Raw genomic sequence first — 20,527 nt, forward strand, 5'->3', positions numbered from 1 at the left:
CATCACCCAGCTGTTTCATCCATTTTGTTTAGCCTAGCTAAGCTGCGTGTATTTACAGTGCGGCAGAGATGGATGACGGCGACGAGCCAGGTTTAGTCCTCTCTCACAATACTTCGTCGGGCTCCAAGTCGGGTGGGGACAAGATGTTTTCCCTGAAGAAGTGGAATGCTGTAGCTATGTGGAGCTGGGACGTTGAGTGTGACACTTGTGCCATTTGCCGAGTACAAGTAATGGGTGAGTCCGAGGAGCTAACGGAGCTAACTTGGCTACTTGTACCTTTAAAACCCGAACGGCCCGGCGTGTGGTGGTACTCTAACATTGTTCTTCATTTTCAGATGCGTGTCTACGATGCCAGGCGGAAAATAAACAGGAGGACTGTGTTGGTAAGACCCTGCCAGCACTGACATATTTATTAGCAGCACAGACACTGGGCAGGTTAATCCACAAAAAAAAAAAAAAAGGGAAGAAGCTAACAGTAGCTAGTTGGAGCTGTTAGACAAACTCGCTGAGCCAGGCAAAATACAAGATAATAACCTTTTACTTTCTTCTTTCTTTTAAAATATAAAGCAGAGATTTTATATGACCATTTATTAGCATTTTGATATAAATATAAGGTATCAAAGGGCACCTAATCCTTGGGGGTGCTATTTTGCATGATAAATGCCTTTAATGAATAGGACTGTCGTGTTTTGTTTTTAGCTTATTGTAAATGGTTTCTCAATATGTGCCACTCATGCTCTGCCTTTGTGTTTCAGTTGTGTGGGGAGAATGCAACCACTCCTTCCATAACTGCTGCATGTCCCTGTGGGTGAAGCAGAACAACCGCTGCCCCCTCTGCCAGCAGGACTGGGTGGTTCAGAGAATCGGCAAATAAGCTGCACATCCAGGTGGATTACACCTGCGTGCACCCCAGAGCGGTGACAGACTTGGCAGTGATCACTGCAGAGCCTTGTGCAGAGCCGCTGACACCGCAGTTGTCCTCCTGCTTATTGATTGCATGTTTTCAGTAGTCCCGGTACCAGAGGAAGGACAAAAGGAAAGCTGCACACACTGGTTACTCATGGAGTCCTGAAGAAGATGGATGAAATATGTTGAATTGTTTGGTCACTTGTTAGCTTTACATTGGTGTCTGTGGTGGTGTTTGGCACACCTTGAATATGTGACCCTTTTCTCTTCTTTTTTAAAAAAAAATAAAGACTGAAGATCTGTAATATGTGGGGGTTTTCAGTAAGAAGTTTGAATAAACTCTGTATGCTATGATATGACTCACTGAACACTTTATTAGGTTTAGATGCTTGTTATCATCATCATATCTAGGCATGTAGGTGTAGTCTGTGATCTACAGAAATTCAAACAGCATCAGAATGAGGAAGAAAGGTGAAGTGATTTTGAATGTCTCATGATTATTGGTGGCAAACAAGGTAATCTGAGTATTTCACAAAATGCTAATATTCTGGGACGATTTCTTGATGTCAGAGGAGTTTGGTCAGTCTGCAGAGTATGCAGAAGAGCATCTCTGAATGCAGGTGCTGAACCTTAAAGCAGATGGGCTACAGTGGCAGAAGACCACCACCTTCTGTCAGCTAAGAACAGGAAGCTGAGGCTCCGGTTCAAACTGGGTGATGACAAAATGTTGGGAAAAAAGTCCCCTGTTCAGATGAGTCTCAATTTCTGCTACAACATTCAGATGGTAGGGTCAGAATTTGGTATAAATTATAAACTGTATTCATCCAGTTTTTCATGCTATTCTGTCCATAAAGTAAAAGAGGAAACAGAAAATCCAGTCATTTATAATCTGAGGTTTTTAAAAAAATTATATTCAGAATTAGTACACACGGTTGTTTTAAAACAAGCAAAGATATTAAAGTGAGTCAAGGTAGCGTTTTAAGTCTTCAGACGCTTTGTTAGCTGTTGGGAAAAATCAATTCCTGAGCTGCTACTGAGCCAATTATGACTCATTTAGTGAAGACTTTAATAAAGTGATAATAAACCAAGTGTGCATACCAAATTGCATGCACATATAGCCTTGTCAGTGGCATTAAACTCTCATGAAGAGTTCATCAACCCTACAATAACTTGTTAGGGTCCTTATCAGCCACCTCATCGTGTCATACTGGCAGCCCAATTACTGCACACAGTCACTTTGTAACTCCTAAGAATAGACCAGGATAAAGCCTCTTAAGTTCAAACCACATAAGTTGCTTTCCCCGTGTGCCACCTACGAATAAACCCTTAGCCACCAACAAATCCCTAAGGACGGTGGTGCTTTTAAGGACTCAAACATGCATGGCCCAAGAAGTGAGGGATGCTCAGGATGCAGGTGCTCAGTTGAGCGTAGAACTTGCAGATGGGTTAACGTCAGCGTTTTAAGTTCATCCGCTGCCCGCTGGTGTGCCACAGGATCCATCCAGCATGGGTGACCTGCTAGGATTGGACAACTTGGTGGCCAACACCACCTACCTGAAGGCCCAGCAGATCGATCGCAACGAGCTGAGAAAACGGAGACTCTCCCTGACGCTGCCCAAGCTGAAAAAGACCTCTGCTCTCCAGGCAGCAGAGGGAGAGATGTACGAGTCACTCTGCGAGCAACAGCCTATGGGGAGCAAGCTGTTCCAGCAGTTTCTCCTGACCTCTAATGACCAGTACGCGGCTGCTGCTGAGTTTCTGGATGAGCTGAGCAAGTGGAGCTTTGCCGAAGATGAAAAAAGAGAAAAAGCCAAACAGACGATCCTCGCCAAGTTCTGCCAGCCTCAGTCTACGGGATTCCTGTCCTACTTCACCAAAGAGGATGCTGAAACATGCAAGGACTTATCAGACAGTAACTTTGATGAGGTGATTTTGGACCAGCTGAGAGAAGCCACTAGAGAGTTCCTGAAGGGAAGACCTTTCTCGGAGTACCTGAAAAGCCAGTTCTTCTACAGGTTTCTGCAGTGGAAGGAGTACGAGAGGCAGAAGATCACTGACAAATACTTTTATGAGTTCAGGACTCTTGGAAAAGGTGGCTTTGGTGAGGTGAGTGCCAAAAACATTAACATCAGAATAAAAGTGTTTGGACAGTCAACGGATTTTCCTGCTACAGCCCAATAGCAGAACTGTGTGACTCACATTAGTGAGGCAGGCTACTAACTTAAATAATTCCCCTAAATCACCTGCTACAGAATAATGTTATGTCGTACCATTTATTATTGTGTATTATATTGTATCCTTTGTCTTGTCTTCCTCACTTTAATCCTAAATGGTGGCCGCCGCTCCCTGAGGCATGTTCTGGAGGTTTCTTCCTGTTAAGAGGGAGTTTTCCCTTCCCACTATCTCCAAGTGCTTGCTCATAGGGAATCATCTGATTGTTGGTTTTCTCTATGATATTGTCTTTATCTTACAACATAAAGCACCTTTAGGCTGTTGTGATAGCAACATGGCTAGTTTGTCCTTTAGAGCAGAAAGTAGCTCAAACATGTTTCATATTGATTTGTCATAAATTTGAAAGTAATGTTGCTGTGTCCGTCAGGTGTGCGCGGTGCAGGTGAAGCACACGGGCCAGATGTACGCCTGCAAGAAGCTGGATAAGAGGCGTTTGAAGAAGAAAGGCGGTGAGAGAATGGCTCTCGTGGAGAAGCAGATTCTGGAAAAGGTCAACAGCCTTTTTATCGTAAACCTGGCTTACGCTTACAACAGCAGACACCACCTGTGCCTGGTAATGGACCTGATGACTGGAGGAGACCTCAGGTTCCACATATACGACTTAGGGAAGAGAGGCATACGGATGGAGCGTGTGGTTTACTACACAGCCCAGATAACCAGTGGCCTCCTGCACTTGCATAACATGGGCATCGTCTACCGTGATATGAAGCCTGAAAATGTGCTGCTGGATGGTAAAGGACAATGTCGCCTGTCAGACCTCGGATTGGCTGTGGAGCTGTCCAAGGGCAAAATGATCTGCCAGAAGGTGAGTGTCTCTAGATTAGCCTAGACTTTCAGTGTCAGATATGTGCAGGATCAGGGGCTCTCTGTGGTTTGTGCAAGAGTAAGAAATTCTACTCTCCATACCAGAGAATCTCTTGTTTTATTGTCCTGCATGGCCACCCAATGCTTTGTATTATTTTTCTGCTTCACTAAGGAAATCCTCACTGACATTAACACTGAATTCTCTCACAGTGTGTTCACTTGCCATTCCAAGGAGCTTACCAGGAATAGATATAGTGACTCCCAGTCCTGCTCAGGCCAACAACGAATAAGTGCACAGCCCTGTGTAACCCAAATGAATCTTATTAAAAGGTGCCTGACCTCATCCACGGTTGGACGCTGCGTAGCCTGAGAAATGTAAGGTAGATTGACCAGAGCCTGTTAGCATTCGCTGGCTAATCTTTGCTTTGCCAGAGGTCAGAGTCAGAGGAGTCAGAGGATTCACAGCAGGCCTCCACTCACTGGATGAGTCTCACAAGTGCCTTTTAAAGCAGGCATGGTCACATACAGCCCACTTTGATCTGAGGTGTACAACTTGTGTTGTACAAAATGTAAAATGAAAAAAAAAGGGAAAGTAATAAGCAAGAAATATATGTTGGCAGGTGCAGGTACAGGAGGACTCAAATGCCAGTGTGTAAAAAAAGCTTTTAGGTCTAGTTTTAAAGGACTGAGTGGAGGGAGCAGATTTGACTGTGAGGGGAACGCTGTTCCACAGTTTGGGAGCAACCAAAGAGAACACCCGGTCTCGTCTGAGTGGGGTCGTCTGATCAGAAGCATTCGATCTGCTGACCAGAGAGTTTAACTACTCGTTTATTTATTTAGTTTCAATATAAGTAAAGAAGTTCAACTTCAATCACATGTCTTGGTTTTTCTACCTGAAAAAGAAACGCTGCTGTAGGAAATGAAATCTCTCTTTGGGCTTAAATTTGTAAGAAATGTGTAAGATTACAGAAAACTTTGTGGTTGTTTAATTTTTCAGACAGTCTTGTAATTTTAAAATTCAAAGCTTTAGTTAATTTACAAAAAAAAAAATCTCATTTTCTTTCTTTATTTACTGTGGACTGAGTTTAAAAAAAACTAAAATCTATAGAGCAGATATTGAAGAAACAGCTGTTATTTAATTATTTATCGATTATTTAATTACATTTCTGCAGTAAAGATCGCAAATTTATACCCTTCAAATTTTCCAAAGCCATCCAGTGGGCCAGATTGTAGTGCTTACCAGGCCGATTCTGGTCCTTGGGCCTTATATTTGACACCCCCGCTTTAAAGGATCATCATTTTCTCTTTATCTTGTTTTGGTGCATTCTAGCATCTTCATTTTTATCTTGATGTTTTATTGTTTTTTGTTATATTCAATTAAACAGAAGCTGTATATCTTATCCAGCTTCTTCTTGTTGCAGATAACTGAAATAATTATTCAAACTATAAATGATTTGTTGGAGTAGATTATCATGTTGACGTTCATTCCCTGCTTTATAATGGTTTCAGAAAAAGGTCTTTTTTACAGTTGTGTCTTTTGAATCTCGGACTTTAGTATTTCTGGCTATCAGAGACTGCTGTCTGTCAGCTCCACAACCAGCTGTTGAGCAAAATACTAAATACTTAAGTGCCCTAAACGTGCATTCTGTTCAATGGCCAGCAGGGGGCAACTCCTCTGTATGCAAAGGAAGTCAGACCCACAGAAGCCTTTGACAAAATTGTAACACCTGACAAGACCGTCAGTGATGCAAATATCTCATTAGCCGATCACACGGCACAAACTTAATGCATTTAGACACAGAGAGAGAGTCAATGTGACCTAGTGAAGTTCAAACTGAGCACCAGAATGAACAAGAAAGGTGATGTAAATAAATTTGAATGTGGTGTGGTTGTTGGTGCCAAACAGGCTGGTCTGAGTGTTTCAAAGGCTGTTGGATCTGCTGGGATTTTCCCCACACAAACATCTGCAGGGTTTGCAGAGCATGGTCTGAAAAGAGAAAACATCCTGTTCTCAGTTCTCTGGGTGAAAATACCTTGATGATGTCACAGTGCCCCTCCTGTCAACTGAGACCAGGAAACTGGGGCAACAATTTGCATCAGACGAGAAAAACATTTCCTGGTCTGATGAGTGTGGATTTCTGCTGCGACAGACTTTGGTGTAAAGGACATGAAGCCTGGATCCATCCTGGCTTGTATCAACCCAGATTGCAAGGAGACATGGTTTCAATGTTTAGTCAATAACAGGTGATTCCACTGAATCAACGATGAAATCTGACGTTGACCGAACGTCACTCTTGCACCCTTTTTTAATATTGAAACAACGTCATGTTTTGATATTGAATCAATGTTGAACGCTGACATTGATTCAACGTCAAATTCTCAAACACTGTTAATGTTGAAACAATGTCAGATTCTGATATTGAATCACTGTTGAACAGCTTGCACACTTTGGGCCTTTAGGTGCCTACTGAGCATCATAAATTGCTAAGGAAGCAGCAATGTTTCGTCGCCTTTTGTTAATTTCCTACCGTGATTATCCATTTCCCCCCATTTCTCCCACCCCATACTACATTCACACACCTCAGCAAATGACTGACAATTCTTTGGAGCTTAATTTAGTTGAATGCCACAAAAAAAATAACCCAAAAAAATTGTAAACAATGAAAACCTAAATTCTCTTCTTGTGCTCTCTGTGTGTGGTCAGGCTGGTACGACTGGCTACATGGCCCCTGAGGTTCTGAAGCAGGAGTACTACCGCTACTCTGTGGACTGGTGGTCCCTGGGATGCAGCATTTATGAGATGGTGGCCGCCCGCTTGCCTTTCAGAGACTTCAGGGAGAAGGTGCAGAACGATGAGGTGACTCGCCGCACCCTGGAGGACGAGTGCAAGTTTGAACACAAATCCTTCGATGCTCCCACCAAAGATATTATCAGCCGCTTCCTCAAGAAGAGGGTGGCGCGTCGCTTTGGGTGCCAGTAAGAAAAACACAGAAAGTTTGAATGGTTTAGATGTAATGGAGCGAAGTCGCCCGGCAGCAGAAAAAGTCTCACTTCCTTTTTTTTTACTTATGAAGACATGCCGTGGCTCTTGGTGTGGTTTTTACAAGAAATGGGACCAGGAAGTCTTTAATAAACAGAAATAAATATTTCAGCATTCTGAGGAGAAACATCTCAGTGTAGGTTCTCAGCTCATGTTAGTCTTAAACACTTGAAACGAAGGCAGCTGGATTTCTTTTTGCTTTTTGCTTTGTCCCCTCTCATCAAACAGGCTTCCTCAGTTCTAAGAACTGTCCGACATATTTAACCCCTGCTTGTGGATTTTCCTGCGCCCGCTTATCCAACACCAAATCCAGTCAGTTTACAGAACTGAGGAAGTCTCTTGAATGAGAGGTGAAACATCTCCACGAACCAAAAGGGCCTTCATAAGAAGCACTTAAGACAATCCTGAGTAGAGATTGCTCGATTTCGACCACAAATGATAGAAAAAAGCATCAACATGAACACTGATGAAGTACTACAACCACACCAACACAAGGGGGCGCTAAATTTGTTCAAAAAGGAAATTATTACCTGAGAGAAAACGAAGGCACCGACTTGAATGTGCTTTGATTTTTATTTTGTGACTTTCAAACTTCTCTGAGGAATGCTTCAGTTTATTTTTATATTTTTAACTTGTCGTCTTAAGTTCTCTCCAAGCATCACAACAAAGGGAGGGTGTGTCCTCGAAGCCTTTCAGAGGAACTTTGTGACCATCAGCTCTGCTTTTGGTCCTCTCCAGCAGCTCCATGTGACAAAAATGTACTTTGTGTGATTCTTTACATTCTCCAATTATAAAAATTTGTAGCCTATGAAACAAATTTCATATGTTTATATTTATATATTGGATGCATAAACGTTCATGGTCAGTCCTGAGTTTCCCAAGGAGCCAATGAGAAAAGTTAACAACAGAGCACGAACAGATTTGTTTGCTTTTCCTGCCAACACAGCTGGCTGATCTGCAGCTGGACCCATTTATTTTTCTACTTTTACTATTTTTAAAGCCATTTGGCTGCTCTGAGTTTTATTTGTTAGCAAAGAAGGCTATTTTTAATTCGCTTCATTTGCACAAACTTACAGAGCCGCTTATAGGTATAGCTTCATAGCGGCTCTGTAATTACATAAATGCAAGAAGAACATGTGTTTATTATATTGACAGTGAAACTTAAGGTCACTGGAGTTACGTGTTTTCAATAATTTCAATTATTTAAACTCCTCAGTAATGTGTCACCTTCATTATAACCTCTGAGTCAAGTTAAGTGCAGAAAGGTTGAAGCTGGATGGAGTGGTGTAGAATATGGGTGTAAAAATAAAAAATCAACAGAAGGCAGATGATTCTGAATGCGTGGCAATAACTTCTCGTCACATATTTCTGACATGTTTTGTGTTAATGGACAAGGCATTTCTCTGAATGCCTCAAAGTAACACTTCCTCTTAATCCATCACCTTTAGAGGCGATGACCCACGAAGCCATGAGTTCTTCAACAGCATCAACTTCCACCGACTGGAGGCGGGCCTGCTGGAGGCCCCCTGGGTGCCAAAGCCCAACGTGGTCTACGCCAAAGACGCGGACGAGTTCAAGGACAACTCTGACATCAAGGACGTCACGTTTGACACCAAGGATGAGAAGTTCTTCAGGGAGTTCAGCACGGGCGCAGTGTCCATGCAGTGGCAGAAGGAGATGATTGACAGCGGCGTGTTTGACGAGCTGAACAGCGCCACGGTCATCCAACGCGACCGAGAGACTGCGTGGAAAACCAGGCTGTGCGTCCTTTTCTAAGCACACACACAGGAGGAATTTTGGACACTTGAATATGCACAGATGTCCTTAAATCGAAGTGCCTTCAATTATGTGCCTCGGAAACCTTTTTACGCGTGCCCTTTTTCCTTAACCTCAGTACATTTCCCCACATAAATAATTTCATTATGCAGCCACAGCCAAACATAATAGGACATTAGTAGCTGCAGTAAAATAAACTTGCAGTATTAATGCCCAGATGGAAAACATGCTGACATTGTACTGCAGCTGCGGCTTTATACTTTGCCCTCTGTTCCCGGTGAGACAGCAGATCCCAGCGCCTTCATAGTTTCCATTACATCACTCTGCAATTTTTCGCAGGCAGCTGTTTACGTGTGTTTGTAAACAAGCTCCATAATGGGTGCGTGTCATCACACTAATGCGCCACCTTTCTATTAGTGGCCCACGTTTCACACGGGCCCTCTGAAGAGCCCTTCTTCTTTCCCCCTCTGATGAGCTCCTGCTCAGGGTCGTGCTGATGAAGTCTCTCAGTGCACCACTGAGCGCCGCCAGACGCTCACGGAGCTCGCTCAACCTCCCACGGCACTCATCATCATCATCCCCATTATCCCGCGCTGCTCTGGTATTTACAAGCACTGGATGACTCGTTCACTAATTTTAACGACCGAGGGAGACAAATTGTCGTACATGCACAAAGTTTTTCCACTTGAGAACATGTTAACATAGATTTTCTGGCACCATCGAGCCAACGCCAAACCCCTTTACAGCCCCCTCAAATCACCCTTTGTTTATGCACAAACCCCTTGTTGCTGTGCTCAGTGCACAGCAACAACAACAACAAAAAGTAGGCTGTTTGAGAAAACCTTTCACACACAAGTTGCCTTTAAGGATCCATAGTTTCTCCTGATTCATGACTGAAGACTCAGGTTGAAGTAAATCAACGGACTGTTACTGCTAATCAATCGTTGCAGACTCTACTGTAGCTTCTGCTTGGAAAACAGCAGATTTCAGGGGGCCAGGTTTGGCCTTTAGGCTACCAGAATCCCCTAGGTGTCTTATTTTTGACTTATTTTTACTTATAAACTTTTAAACAACTGCAACTTAAGAAAAGTGGTGGGCAGATCGATCCAGATATCGATATTCTAGATACCAATGCTGGTATTGGTATCCGACCGATACTGGCGCTATAGAATCGATACTTTAGCTTTTGAAAATGAAAAAATAAATTCCAAAAATGTCTGTGAATGTAATAACCAACAGAAGTTGACCCAAACTGCTTTAAAGACAGGCACAAGACAGTCTCCAAAAACATTCAGATTTAAAATACATAAAAAGCTAAAAGTTGTGTTTTGTTGTGTAAAATAATTATTGTGGAAAGTAAAAATCACAGTGATTTAGTGGTCATTAAAATGTGCTCAGAATTTCCAAATTGATGCTGATTGTTCTCATTAATAATGGCACGCTGCTCCCCTACAGAAGCTGGCTTTATAGGTTAAAAGTATTGGTACTTGGTATTAGTATATACTTAGTATTGGATCAGTACATACTACTACTGCAGTATCACACACCAGCAAATAGAAAAAACATCACAATAACTAAACAAAAACAAAACAAAAAGTTTCACAAAGCACAACGGAACAGTTTTTGGGGAGACAATAAGGTGACGGACCAGACGCGGATGTGACAAGCTAACAGTAAATAGCTAATACCAAACATGTTTCTACAATATTACATGAATCATGTGACTAAAACTGACACGCATCACAGCTCATCTGTCACATTATTCTGTCCCCGAAAACATTTCCGTTGTGTTTTTCTATCTGCTTCTGTTTTCTTAAGTTGCAGTGCATTTGACCTCTCAGGGCCACTGTACCTTAGTGCCAAACAATGCCAATCATCTTTTGTAATGCATTTCTGAACACAGAAATGTGCTTTTCTTGCAGTTTAGATGATATGCTCTTGTACTTTCAACAACATATTTTGGTTTGCAAGGATTTTATGGATCATCTTTTTTGCTACTGATGCTGGCAAACCTTTTTTTTTTAACAAGCTGTGATGAAAGAAAAAAAAAGCAAATTTCCAAAAAGCTTGAGTGAAATAAAGTTATTTCCCTGTCCTCCTGCCGCTGATGATTTCTGCAAACAAGTGAGTCACAAGAGCGATGACGTGAAGTTACAGGTCGAAAGCTACGCAGTCATTGTGATTATCCTCTTGTTGCTCATCTCACGGTTGCAGATCTCATCTGTCATCATTTATCCAAGCAGCCCGGTGTCGATCTGAAAAACAGAGAGGCGCTTGTGTCTTCAGTTACATCATGTTGCTTCAATATTTGATTCGGATTGCTTCATCTGTCATTGTCAGCGTAACCCTCCAAAACAAAAAACAAACCCCTCAGCACGTTCAGGTAATGAGGGACACATAAACATGTGTTGCGCTAATTTCTGCGCGGGCAGGGGAGAGGCGACCTTACAGGGCAGAGAAGTGGCCCCCCTTCACGCTCCACTGTCACGAGATTAGAGGGTGCTTCAAGATGGAAATCCAAGACGCAACCTGATCATCGTGGCTGTGAAGGCAGAGTGGGGAGTCCACTGTGGACGACGTGACGACAAGGCAAACTCGGCAGAAGGTCGCCAGGAACATGTTTTTACCAGGCGCGTACAAGCTGCTGCCAGGGTTTAGTTCCCCACGGCCCAGCGCTGTAATGCTGCCCTCCAATTCACAAACAGCACAAACAACTCTGCAACACACACACGCACACACAACATGTACTATAAAACATTTGCACTCAGGCATGCAAATACACACTGGTGCACGCACCTTTCTGCATCTGTAGCACCGATTGTGCAGAAGAAGATGTGCACAGATCCCACAGAAGACTTTCACGCACTCTCTCTCTGATCCACACACACACATACACACACACACAATCTTATTACCTCTGTAGAAGCAGGCGTGGGGTTTTAGAGATCAAAGCAGGACAGGGTGTAATTTGGTATCTGCGTTTGTTACATGCCCATGCTCTGGATTCACATCAAAGGCATGTGCCACACTTCAGTTCTGCCCTGGCATCCTCAGGATGGTATCACACCACTGATATCGCTGCTTTTTCCCCTTTTTTGGCTCTGCGTGCGTATGTGTGCGTGTTCTTCAAAAGGCGTAAACATGAAAATTACACCGAGCGATGTTTATATACGCACTTCTATGTGTGTGAGTGTTTGGGATAGGTGAGAAAATGGTTAAATAGCAGAGACAGAGAGGCCATTGTCTGCTGAAGGAAAGCGAGAGCCAGCCATGAGGGAGAGAATGAAGGAGGAAGAGAGCTGTCTCGTACTCAAAGCTGGTGTGAGGTCTATATTTTTAGGATTAAAGTCTGTTTTTAAATGGTTGAAATCTTTTCTTTTTCTCCCTTCTAGGCAAATTTCATGCCATTCAGCGTAACAAAAATATAGAAAAATTTGAACCGAGAATCGAGCACCAGATCAGGACCGAGATCCTCATCCCGCTGAGCTGCCAGTGTGAGCCTCACTGCTACAGCCCAGAAAGTGTTTTGCTCTTTTGGTTCACGTTCAATTTTCTAAGCTTCATTGCTTGAATTCTTAACATTTCCACAAATAAGTGAATTCGTGCTTGGCGGTCCAACAGAAACAGAGCGTGTGTGTGCATGATGTTCTTCCCCACTGAGGCCCAGTGGGTAGTTTCCATGGTGCCCAGACCTCAGACCCCTTCCAGTGCCAGGGGGTGGACAACGTCATGGACAAGGCACACACACACACATTTATAAACAGTCTTAGCCTTCATCCTATCTCTGCACCATGTTTGGTCCCTTTACTGCAAGAATCGTCTGTTTATGTGATTTAATCTCATGTTCTGACGTTTTTCTCCAACAACAAACAAAAAAAGCTGCCAGTGAGACCAAATGATGGCACCGGTTTCTAAACTCACGTCCTGGGAAAGTGTCTTGAACCATGACTGCACAGCTATATCGAAAGCAGCAAAAATTACCCCAAGACATCAACCCTGTCAAGCCCATGTGATTACTCCAAAATCTTGTCAACTAGAGGACAGAACAAATAATTATTCTGACTCATCAAACGCTATTTAAATATTGTCCACAAAAGTTATTTTTGCTTTTCCCCAACACATAGAGCTAGGGTTAAGGTTCTAACCTCAAAGGGTTAACATATCAGTGTCAGGTGATTGGAAAAAAGGCCACTTAAGGCTTAGAAGTGGATAAAAATTACTTACAGGAGCACATATGTAGAAGACTTTACTCGCTCATTGATGTGTCTGGATCCTAAGCTTTGGTATAGTATGTAAGTCTTACCTAATGTTATATCAGCAGATAAATGGATGGAAAGATGGACGGATTGAGTCTTTGTGTTATTGCTACAGCACAAAAATCATCCAGCAATCATCCTTACCTTCTGTCATATTGGCGATACGTAGACATTAGAGCAAGCAGTGTTTGTGGTTCAGACCCAGGACACACAGAGGGGATCATCTCTTGAATGGCTTGGTGTGTCCCCTTCAGAAGAACTAGAGGATCAAGAGGATATTGGTCCAGAGAGTCTCTGCACTACTACCTCTGCAAGCCCATCCAGGTGGATTGATGGATGGATGACGGAGGAACAGATGGATGTACTGAGTTTTCGTGTCATTGCAACAGCACAGAAATTATCCAACAAGCATCATTTTGCCATGACAGTGGTGGTGGCATAAAGGCAGGAGGAGTTCCAAAGGTGGTTTTAATGGTTTTCTTTAATGGCTGTAGCTCAGGAGGTAGAGCAGGTCATCTATTAATTGTAAGGTTGATGGTTTGATCTCAGACTGCTCCAGTAAAGTATAGTAAAAAAAACAAAAACCTGCTTGTGTGAATGGAGCATGTTGTAAAGAGTGCTCAGGTAGAGCAGTCCATTTACCATTGGCTGCCTATTTGTCAACAAAGGTTTTTTTTTTTTAAATAAACGCCAACAATTAATTTCATTTTATTTATATAATGCCAATTGACAATAACAGCTGCCTCAAGGCACTTTATAAATTTTTATTTTTGTAAAGAATCTACAATAATACAGAACAAACCTCAACAATCAGACAGTTCCCTACACTCATAAAAAGGAAATTGGGCGGTTGTTGCATTTACAAAAGTACAACTTGTAATTTGAACAAATTATTTCATGTTTCTATGGTGAACGTAATTAAATCATGTAGGATCTGCATAATATTCAACAACTTAATTTGTTCTTGTTGAGATGACATGATAGGATCTAGTAAGAGTGGTTAGTTGCTGGACTGGGTTTATAAGAGGCAGACAACTACACACACACACACCACATGTACGCCATCGCTATTTATTGTGGTTTAACCTGTCAAGGACAAAAACATAAAGAAATTCTGCATGAAGCCTTGTAATCATAGCTATACTTTTGTTAAGCCTGGTTTGACAGTTTGGTGACGTGGTGGTTAACACTGTTGCCTCACAGCAAGAAGGGCGTGCGTTCAAATCCCCAATCTAGATAGTTTGCAGTGGGTTCTCTCTGGGTAATCTGGTTTCCTCCCACAGTTAAAAGTCATGCAGTTATTCGAGTTAGGTTAATTGGTGATTCAAAATTACCTATAAGTGTGAATGTGAGTGCAAATAGTTGTTGTCTCTCTGTGAGAGACGGGTGACCTGTCCAGGGTGTACCCTGCCTCTTACCCTATCACTTCTGGGTTATGCCCCAGCTCCTCAGCAACCCGGATAAAGATAGTAGGATGGATACAGTGGAAGTTGTTGTGAATCCATTAACTTTTCATGTTATCTAGACTTTGTTGAACATTATGTAATATGAAGACAACATGTAGTATTTACATGACCAAGTAGTATTTGGGTAAAAGTTATTGAATAGTGTTGGAATAAAGTGACAACTTGCTTCATTTAAACATGTTTCAATCACATTTCATCAACACAAAATGCACAGCTTTATTGAATATGAATAAGTTGTGTTGATTTAACTCAGTTGTTTAAGTTTCTTCCAAAGCAAAACAATTGTGTGCAAAAAATTTCCACTATTGAATTAAGTAAATCCAACAGGTTCTTTTGTTTTCAGTGTACATGCAAGAACCTGGCGACAGTGGGAATGAAAAACTCCCTTTTAACAGGAAGGAATCTCAGGCAGAACCAGGCTCAGAGAGGGGCAGCAATCTGCCGCGACCAGCTGGGGGTGAGGGGAGGAAGGCCGGACAAAACAACATCAGTGACACATCAGGAATCCCCTAGTTTAGGCTAATGAATACATTATATTCTCCATAAATTGATTAATTTCAGGATTGTTGACAATCAAAAGGTGTCCTTCATTATTTCTGGGTCCTCTCAAAGAGGACCTGCATCTACATCTATTTAAAGTGAACAAATTAGTAAACAGTGTATTTTTTCACCACTTCATACAGCACTCTTAGCTGTTTCTATCATAAATCCTTTACTTTTAATGTTGGCCTCAGTAGATTTTTAAGCTGTTATCCTGCTTCTTAACTTTCACAGTTCAGCCATTTCCTTGATCAGCAGTCTGCCACATCTCTCCGGTCACCTGTCACTAGGAATAAAGTTCTCTCCCACAAGTAGAAAATCCCAAGGAAACAGCTTAAAGTTCAAAAAGTTATAGCATCCTGAAACCGGAGTTGGCCGGAGCGTTAAGCTTTCTGATGTTCCTTCACCCCTCCAGTGCAGGGTGATTGAAGATCAGCACATCAAACGAAGGGAGAGGGATATAATGATACAGAATACTGTATCAGGGAAACACTTTACAACTCCTCATCTTAAACAGTGAAGGAAAGAAACAGTTGTGGTGCATGTGTTAATGTACTTTAATTGCAGTGCACCGTGCTGCCTCAGGGGTCACCGACTGTGGGGGGACTGCTGGCATCTGTGTTTGTGTGGACAGATATGCTGCTCGTGTGTATGTGTGTGTGCTCAGGAGCAGGTACAAAAGTCATCACGACGTTGGGTAATGGTGACAGAGAACCAGAAATGTAATCTGTGAGGCGGTGTTAGTTTCTAAGAGTGTATCCAGTTTGATTTAATTTGCTGGTATTTCTTGCATTCTTTGTTAGCAGTGTAATATGACTGACAGTTGGCGCGACAGGCAGTCTGGACTCAGTCCAAGTCTTTTTCTGCTTTAAGTGTGTGTGTGTGTGTGTGTGTGTGTGTGTGTGTGTGTGTGTGTGTGTGTGTGTGTGTGTGTTCCCAGACTCTCTAATCTACCTCTTCCAGTCTGTCAATATCACTTGGCATGTGTGTGTGTGGCTAAATTCGCTCCTCTGCGGCCGTCCTTGGACATCTGGGGTGTGTTGATGCTGCTAATGGATACTGCGACTGTAACAAAGAAAGAGGCCGATGTGTGGATTCTGTTGAAATATGAAGTCTGTTTATATAAAGTACAGAGCTGGGAAAAAAAAGATAATTAAACTGCTCCCATACTATTATGACCAAACTCTGTGGAATTTCCTCACAGGTACTTCTCACACAGTGACTCCACACGAGCAGGAAAGAAAGAAGATGAGGTACACTCAGATATTTGGCGAAATGTTTAGACTCTTACAGGAATGCACTTTGTACTGACTGTGGGGGAGATGTCGCTGAGCAGGCGAGGTCTGGAGATCGTCCACTTTGAGCTTATCTACATCAAGAACTTGTTCTCTGGCCTCAAGAAGTTAGGCCAGAGAACGAGGCCTAACTTCCTCATGCCTTCTCATTAGGCAGTTGCTTTAGAAAGTATTCAGACACATTCAATCTTGGTGCACAAAAATAGTTCAGTGGCCATTTTATTAGGGTAGTACTTGGTTGGACATCTTTTTGCCTTCAGAGATGCTTTAATTGTTCATGGCACTGATCCAACAAGGTGCTGGAAACTTTCCTCAGAGTTTTTGGTCCATGTTGACATGACAGCATCAAACAGTTGCTGCAGATTTGTCGGCTCCACATCCATAATGAGAATTTCCCGTTGCACCACATCTTGAAGGTGCTCTGTTGGAGTGAGATCTGGTGACCGTGGAGGCCTTTTAAGTACACTGAACTCATTGTCAAGTTCAAGAAAGCATTTGAGATGATTTAGTAGGTGGGTACACTGTGGTGATAAAGGCATGGAAAGGGTCAGCAATATGCTCAGATAGACTGTGGTGTTTAAATGTTGGTACTAAAGGGCCTGTGTAAAACTGTATCTCGGTTTCCTGCTCTTAGCTGACCAGAGTGGCACAGTTGTGGCCACAGCTGTACCTGATAAATTGGCTGGTAACATTTGTAATAAATGCAAATATAATATGTTTGTGTTCTAGTTTATATTTTTGAAAAAATGCATTAAGTTTAAAATGCATGTGAAGAGTCACATGTATTTTATATGCTCTAATCAATCAATTAACCAAGACTTGCAGGCCTGAATAAGGCCATTGTGCCCACACTGTTTAGTTTATTCCAGCCTTGTTTCTTAGCCTAAAGTTTGTTGAGACAGACGGAGCAGTTGTAAACCACACCTTACATTTTTTTTTAGCTACAAATAGAAAAGGGGATATCTGTACTAAAGTACACTGCTGACCCACAGAAGGTGTGTGTGACATTCACTCCGGGCTAAATGCTACAGGCCAGACAACCACAAAGGAGTTTGCAGCCTTTAGTACAGATTTATTGAAGCCGTGTTATGTTAGGGTAGCTAAAATCAGTCAACTCTTGGAAAAATTCCCCTTAAACTGACAAAAAAGAAGCTGTTTGCATGCAAAAGAAATAGTTAAAAAAAAGATAAATCAGGATTCAGGAATGATCAAAATGTTACAACTATATTGTAGCGGTGTCTTCCACATAAAGGACTACAGTACCAGAAAAACTAGATATTTATTTATCCTGAAAACTGTGTGTGATAAAAAATAAAAAAATAAAAAAAAGATTGATCTTAGTTCCCACATGAAACATCCAGTTTTAAACACTCTCTGGGCGCTGGCGTCCTCGGAGGTACTACCACTTGTTTTGACTGATGGACTAATTTAGGAGGTTCTACTTTTGGCTCTTTCTTGTTTGCCGGCAATCTTTTTGGCATTTAAAAGAAAACTGAGCTCGAGTTGCAGGTTCACTAACGCTGACCACAACTTCTGCTGAGAGTGCTTTCAGTGGTGACACGCCTCAAAACTAAAAACTCCACACTGTAACCTTATCGTGCTTATTTTTATCTTCAGTGAATGACGTTTTGTACTCGCATGTTCGATGGATTAAAGGGCCGGGCTTTATCTTGTGATGATCAGGAGGTTGCGGTCTGCCGGCTCACACACACACACACACACACACACACACACACACACACACACACACACACACACACACAAATATGTCAGCATAAATACACGCACACACTCCCCCCAGATGTTTCCCGACATGGTCTGCTGTGACTCCGGTACATTTGTTTATCCCTGCATGCATAGTTAATGCTACATGCCCTGCACAACAGAGCTTACACTGCTTTTTGTTTTCCACTGCAGCTCTTTTCCACTCTCAGAGTGACCAACACAATGGCTAGTACACCTAAAATGGTACTGATGGCTGTTTTTCTTCTATTTGGAAGTCAAATGATTTTATCACAAATGGCTTAAAATGAGACTGAAACAAGTGACGTCATCTCGGATGCCTGTGTATTGCCAGAACTTGTCACTGTGCTTATATTTCCATAACTGCATTATCAAAAGTGCTGTGGCTAAAGGGCCAAATAAGCATTCAGAAATGTTACATCATTTTGAAGCTTTCTGGAAGTCAGAGTTTTACCTGTTGTATGCCAAACTAGACATATCACGCCAGCTGCAACACCAGTGAATTCTCAGGACACAGAAATTATTCATTTTAATGGAAAATTCTGGTTTATTGCGACTTTTTTTAATGACTCATGTAAGTCTGCAGTCCGCATACAATACCAGGTCTTACCAGATCTTTCAACGTCTGTACAACACGTCTGTACACTCTTCAGCTTTTGTGCTTTACAAGTTCATTTTTTACTAAGTTAATGGTTTGAAGTAGAAAAATACCCCAATCACTTCCCCCAAAATTGGATATGTTTACCCAATTGCCCAATCCTACCCACATAGCAGACAGGTCTGGCCCGGATCTGGTGTCAAGCCGGCACTGCTGGCTGACTTCTGGCATGGTAAGTGGTATGTCATCCAGATGTGGGCCAGGTCTGGCGTAGATGGCACTGTTTGTGTGATGGCATGCCACATCTGGCCAGATTGTAGTTTGGTGTATGTGGCCCAGGCTCATAGAAAACAGGTCTGGCCCGGGTCCAGCATCAATCTGGCCCTTCTGACTGACCGGTGTCATGGCGGGGTGTATGTCAACCAGATGTGGGCCAGGTCTGGCAATAATGGTGCTATTTATTTTCCTATTTTAGTTAGAAGACCCATATGCCATGTTACAATACTATACTGCTATAGTAGCCAACGTTTCAACTGCAGGTTTGACAGGTTTGTGAGTGTACACTTTATCCAAAACCGGTGACGGCTTACTTATGGTTACCACCCGGTGGCTGTAGCTCAGGAGGTAGCGTGGGTCATCTACTGATTGAAAGGTTGGTGGTTCGATCCCTGGCTCCTCCAGTCTGCATGTCAACTGTGTTGATGTGTACGAATGTAGTTAGGAAGTTCTCCGTTTAGAGAAAGTGTGTGATTGGGTGAATGTGTCATGTTGTATGGAGCACTTTGAGTAATCTGGGAGAGTAGAAAAGTGCTATATAAGAATCAGTCCGTTCACTGTCTAAACAGAGTTTTGTCATGTTTCTTTTGCGCTAATATGTTCCGGTACATGTTGTTATTACATGTCTTCACTAAGGTACACATTAGGCTGACATCTGTGCCAGCACCGGGCCAGCAGTGTGTCTGCAACTGGCCCGTGGCTGCACACAACTTACACGAGGCCCACATACCGCAAAGAATGACGGCCCTTTGGTGGCCCAGATCTGGTTTGCCAGAGGTAATCCACACATGGGCCAGCACAGGACCACCAGTGTGTCTGCAACTGGCCTTGTGCTGGCCCATGTGTGGGCCACATGTGTGGGCGTGAGCCTGGTTCTGCCAGACTTTTCTTCCTGCTAAAAGCAAGTTTTTCCTTCCTACTGTCACAAAGTCCATACCACGGTTATTATAGTAAACTAAAACTAACCTAAAAACTAGACTTTTGGAGGAGAAAGGAAAACAATTTTGTGAATTTAGAAAACAAAATGAACATTTTTGAGACTTCTACATCAGTGTCCCCCCTCCCCTGTGATCTGTTCCTCTTCATGTGATTTAACTCCAGGTCCAGTCCTGATACACATGAACTCCGAAAAAATACTCACCTTCAAATTTTCACCTCCGAGAAGCATCTACACGGCGAGGTCTGCTAGTCACTTCACTGAAATGCAACACTAACATGAGATCTCCCCTTCCTGAGAATTTTTCTTTTAAACCCGCATCACTTACAGCTGCTCTCCTTGCTTAATCACTCCTGCTTGATATTCTGCAGTCACTTCCATCCTCCTGAAGGTGAGACTTTTTCAAACAGCTGCTCTGGGTCGCATGCTTTGTCAGATTGTTAACACATAATAAGCCCACGCACTCTTGTAAACATCAAAGGCGCTCCTCTCTCATATATATTTTTTTTTTCCAGCCGGTGCAATGTCCTTTTCTGTTGTCGCTTTGAACACATATACAATTATTACGGCTGGTGGGAGGAGATACTGCACATGATGCAAATGGGGACGCTCGCACAATGTGCATACTCGCCCGTACACACAAACACAAACGGCCGAG

At 42.6% G+C, this 20,527-nt stretch overlaps 2 protein-coding genes across 2 annotated transcripts; both read left to right on the plus strand.

The window, feature by feature from the left end:
* On the plus strand, positions 1–1,260 carry rnf7 (ring finger protein 7). Its single transcript, XM_084950918.1, has 3 exons — positions 1–234; positions 336–383; positions 756–1,260. The coding sequence occupies exons 1-3, from the start codon at positions 69–71 to the stop codon at positions 872–874; spliced, it is 333 nt and encodes a 110-aa protein (XP_084807044.1). The 5' UTR covers positions 1–68; the 3' UTR covers positions 875–1,260.
* A 113-nt stretch (positions 1,261–1,373) lies between these two features.
* Positions 1,374–19,607, plus strand: grk7b (G protein-coupled receptor kinase 7b). The gene is made up of 4 exons (XM_084950917.1): positions 1,374–3,012; positions 3,506–3,943; positions 6,647–6,918; positions 8,431–19,607. Exons 1-4 carry the CDS (start codon positions 2,413–2,415, stop codon positions 8,756–8,758), a joined length of 1,638 nt encoding a protein of 545 aa, XP_084807043.1. The 5' UTR covers positions 1,374–2,412; the 3' UTR covers positions 8,759–19,607.
* The last annotated feature ends 920 nt before the right edge of the window (positions 19,608–20,527 follow it).

This window comes from Perissodus microlepis, chromosome 14 (genome assembly GCF_051167445.1).
Source record: "Perissodus microlepis isolate ML-2025 ecotype Zambia chromosome 14, ASM5116744v1, whole genome shotgun sequence".
Classification (NCBI taxonomy): Eukaryota; Metazoa; Chordata; class Actinopteri; order Cichliformes; family Cichlidae; genus Perissodus; species Perissodus microlepis.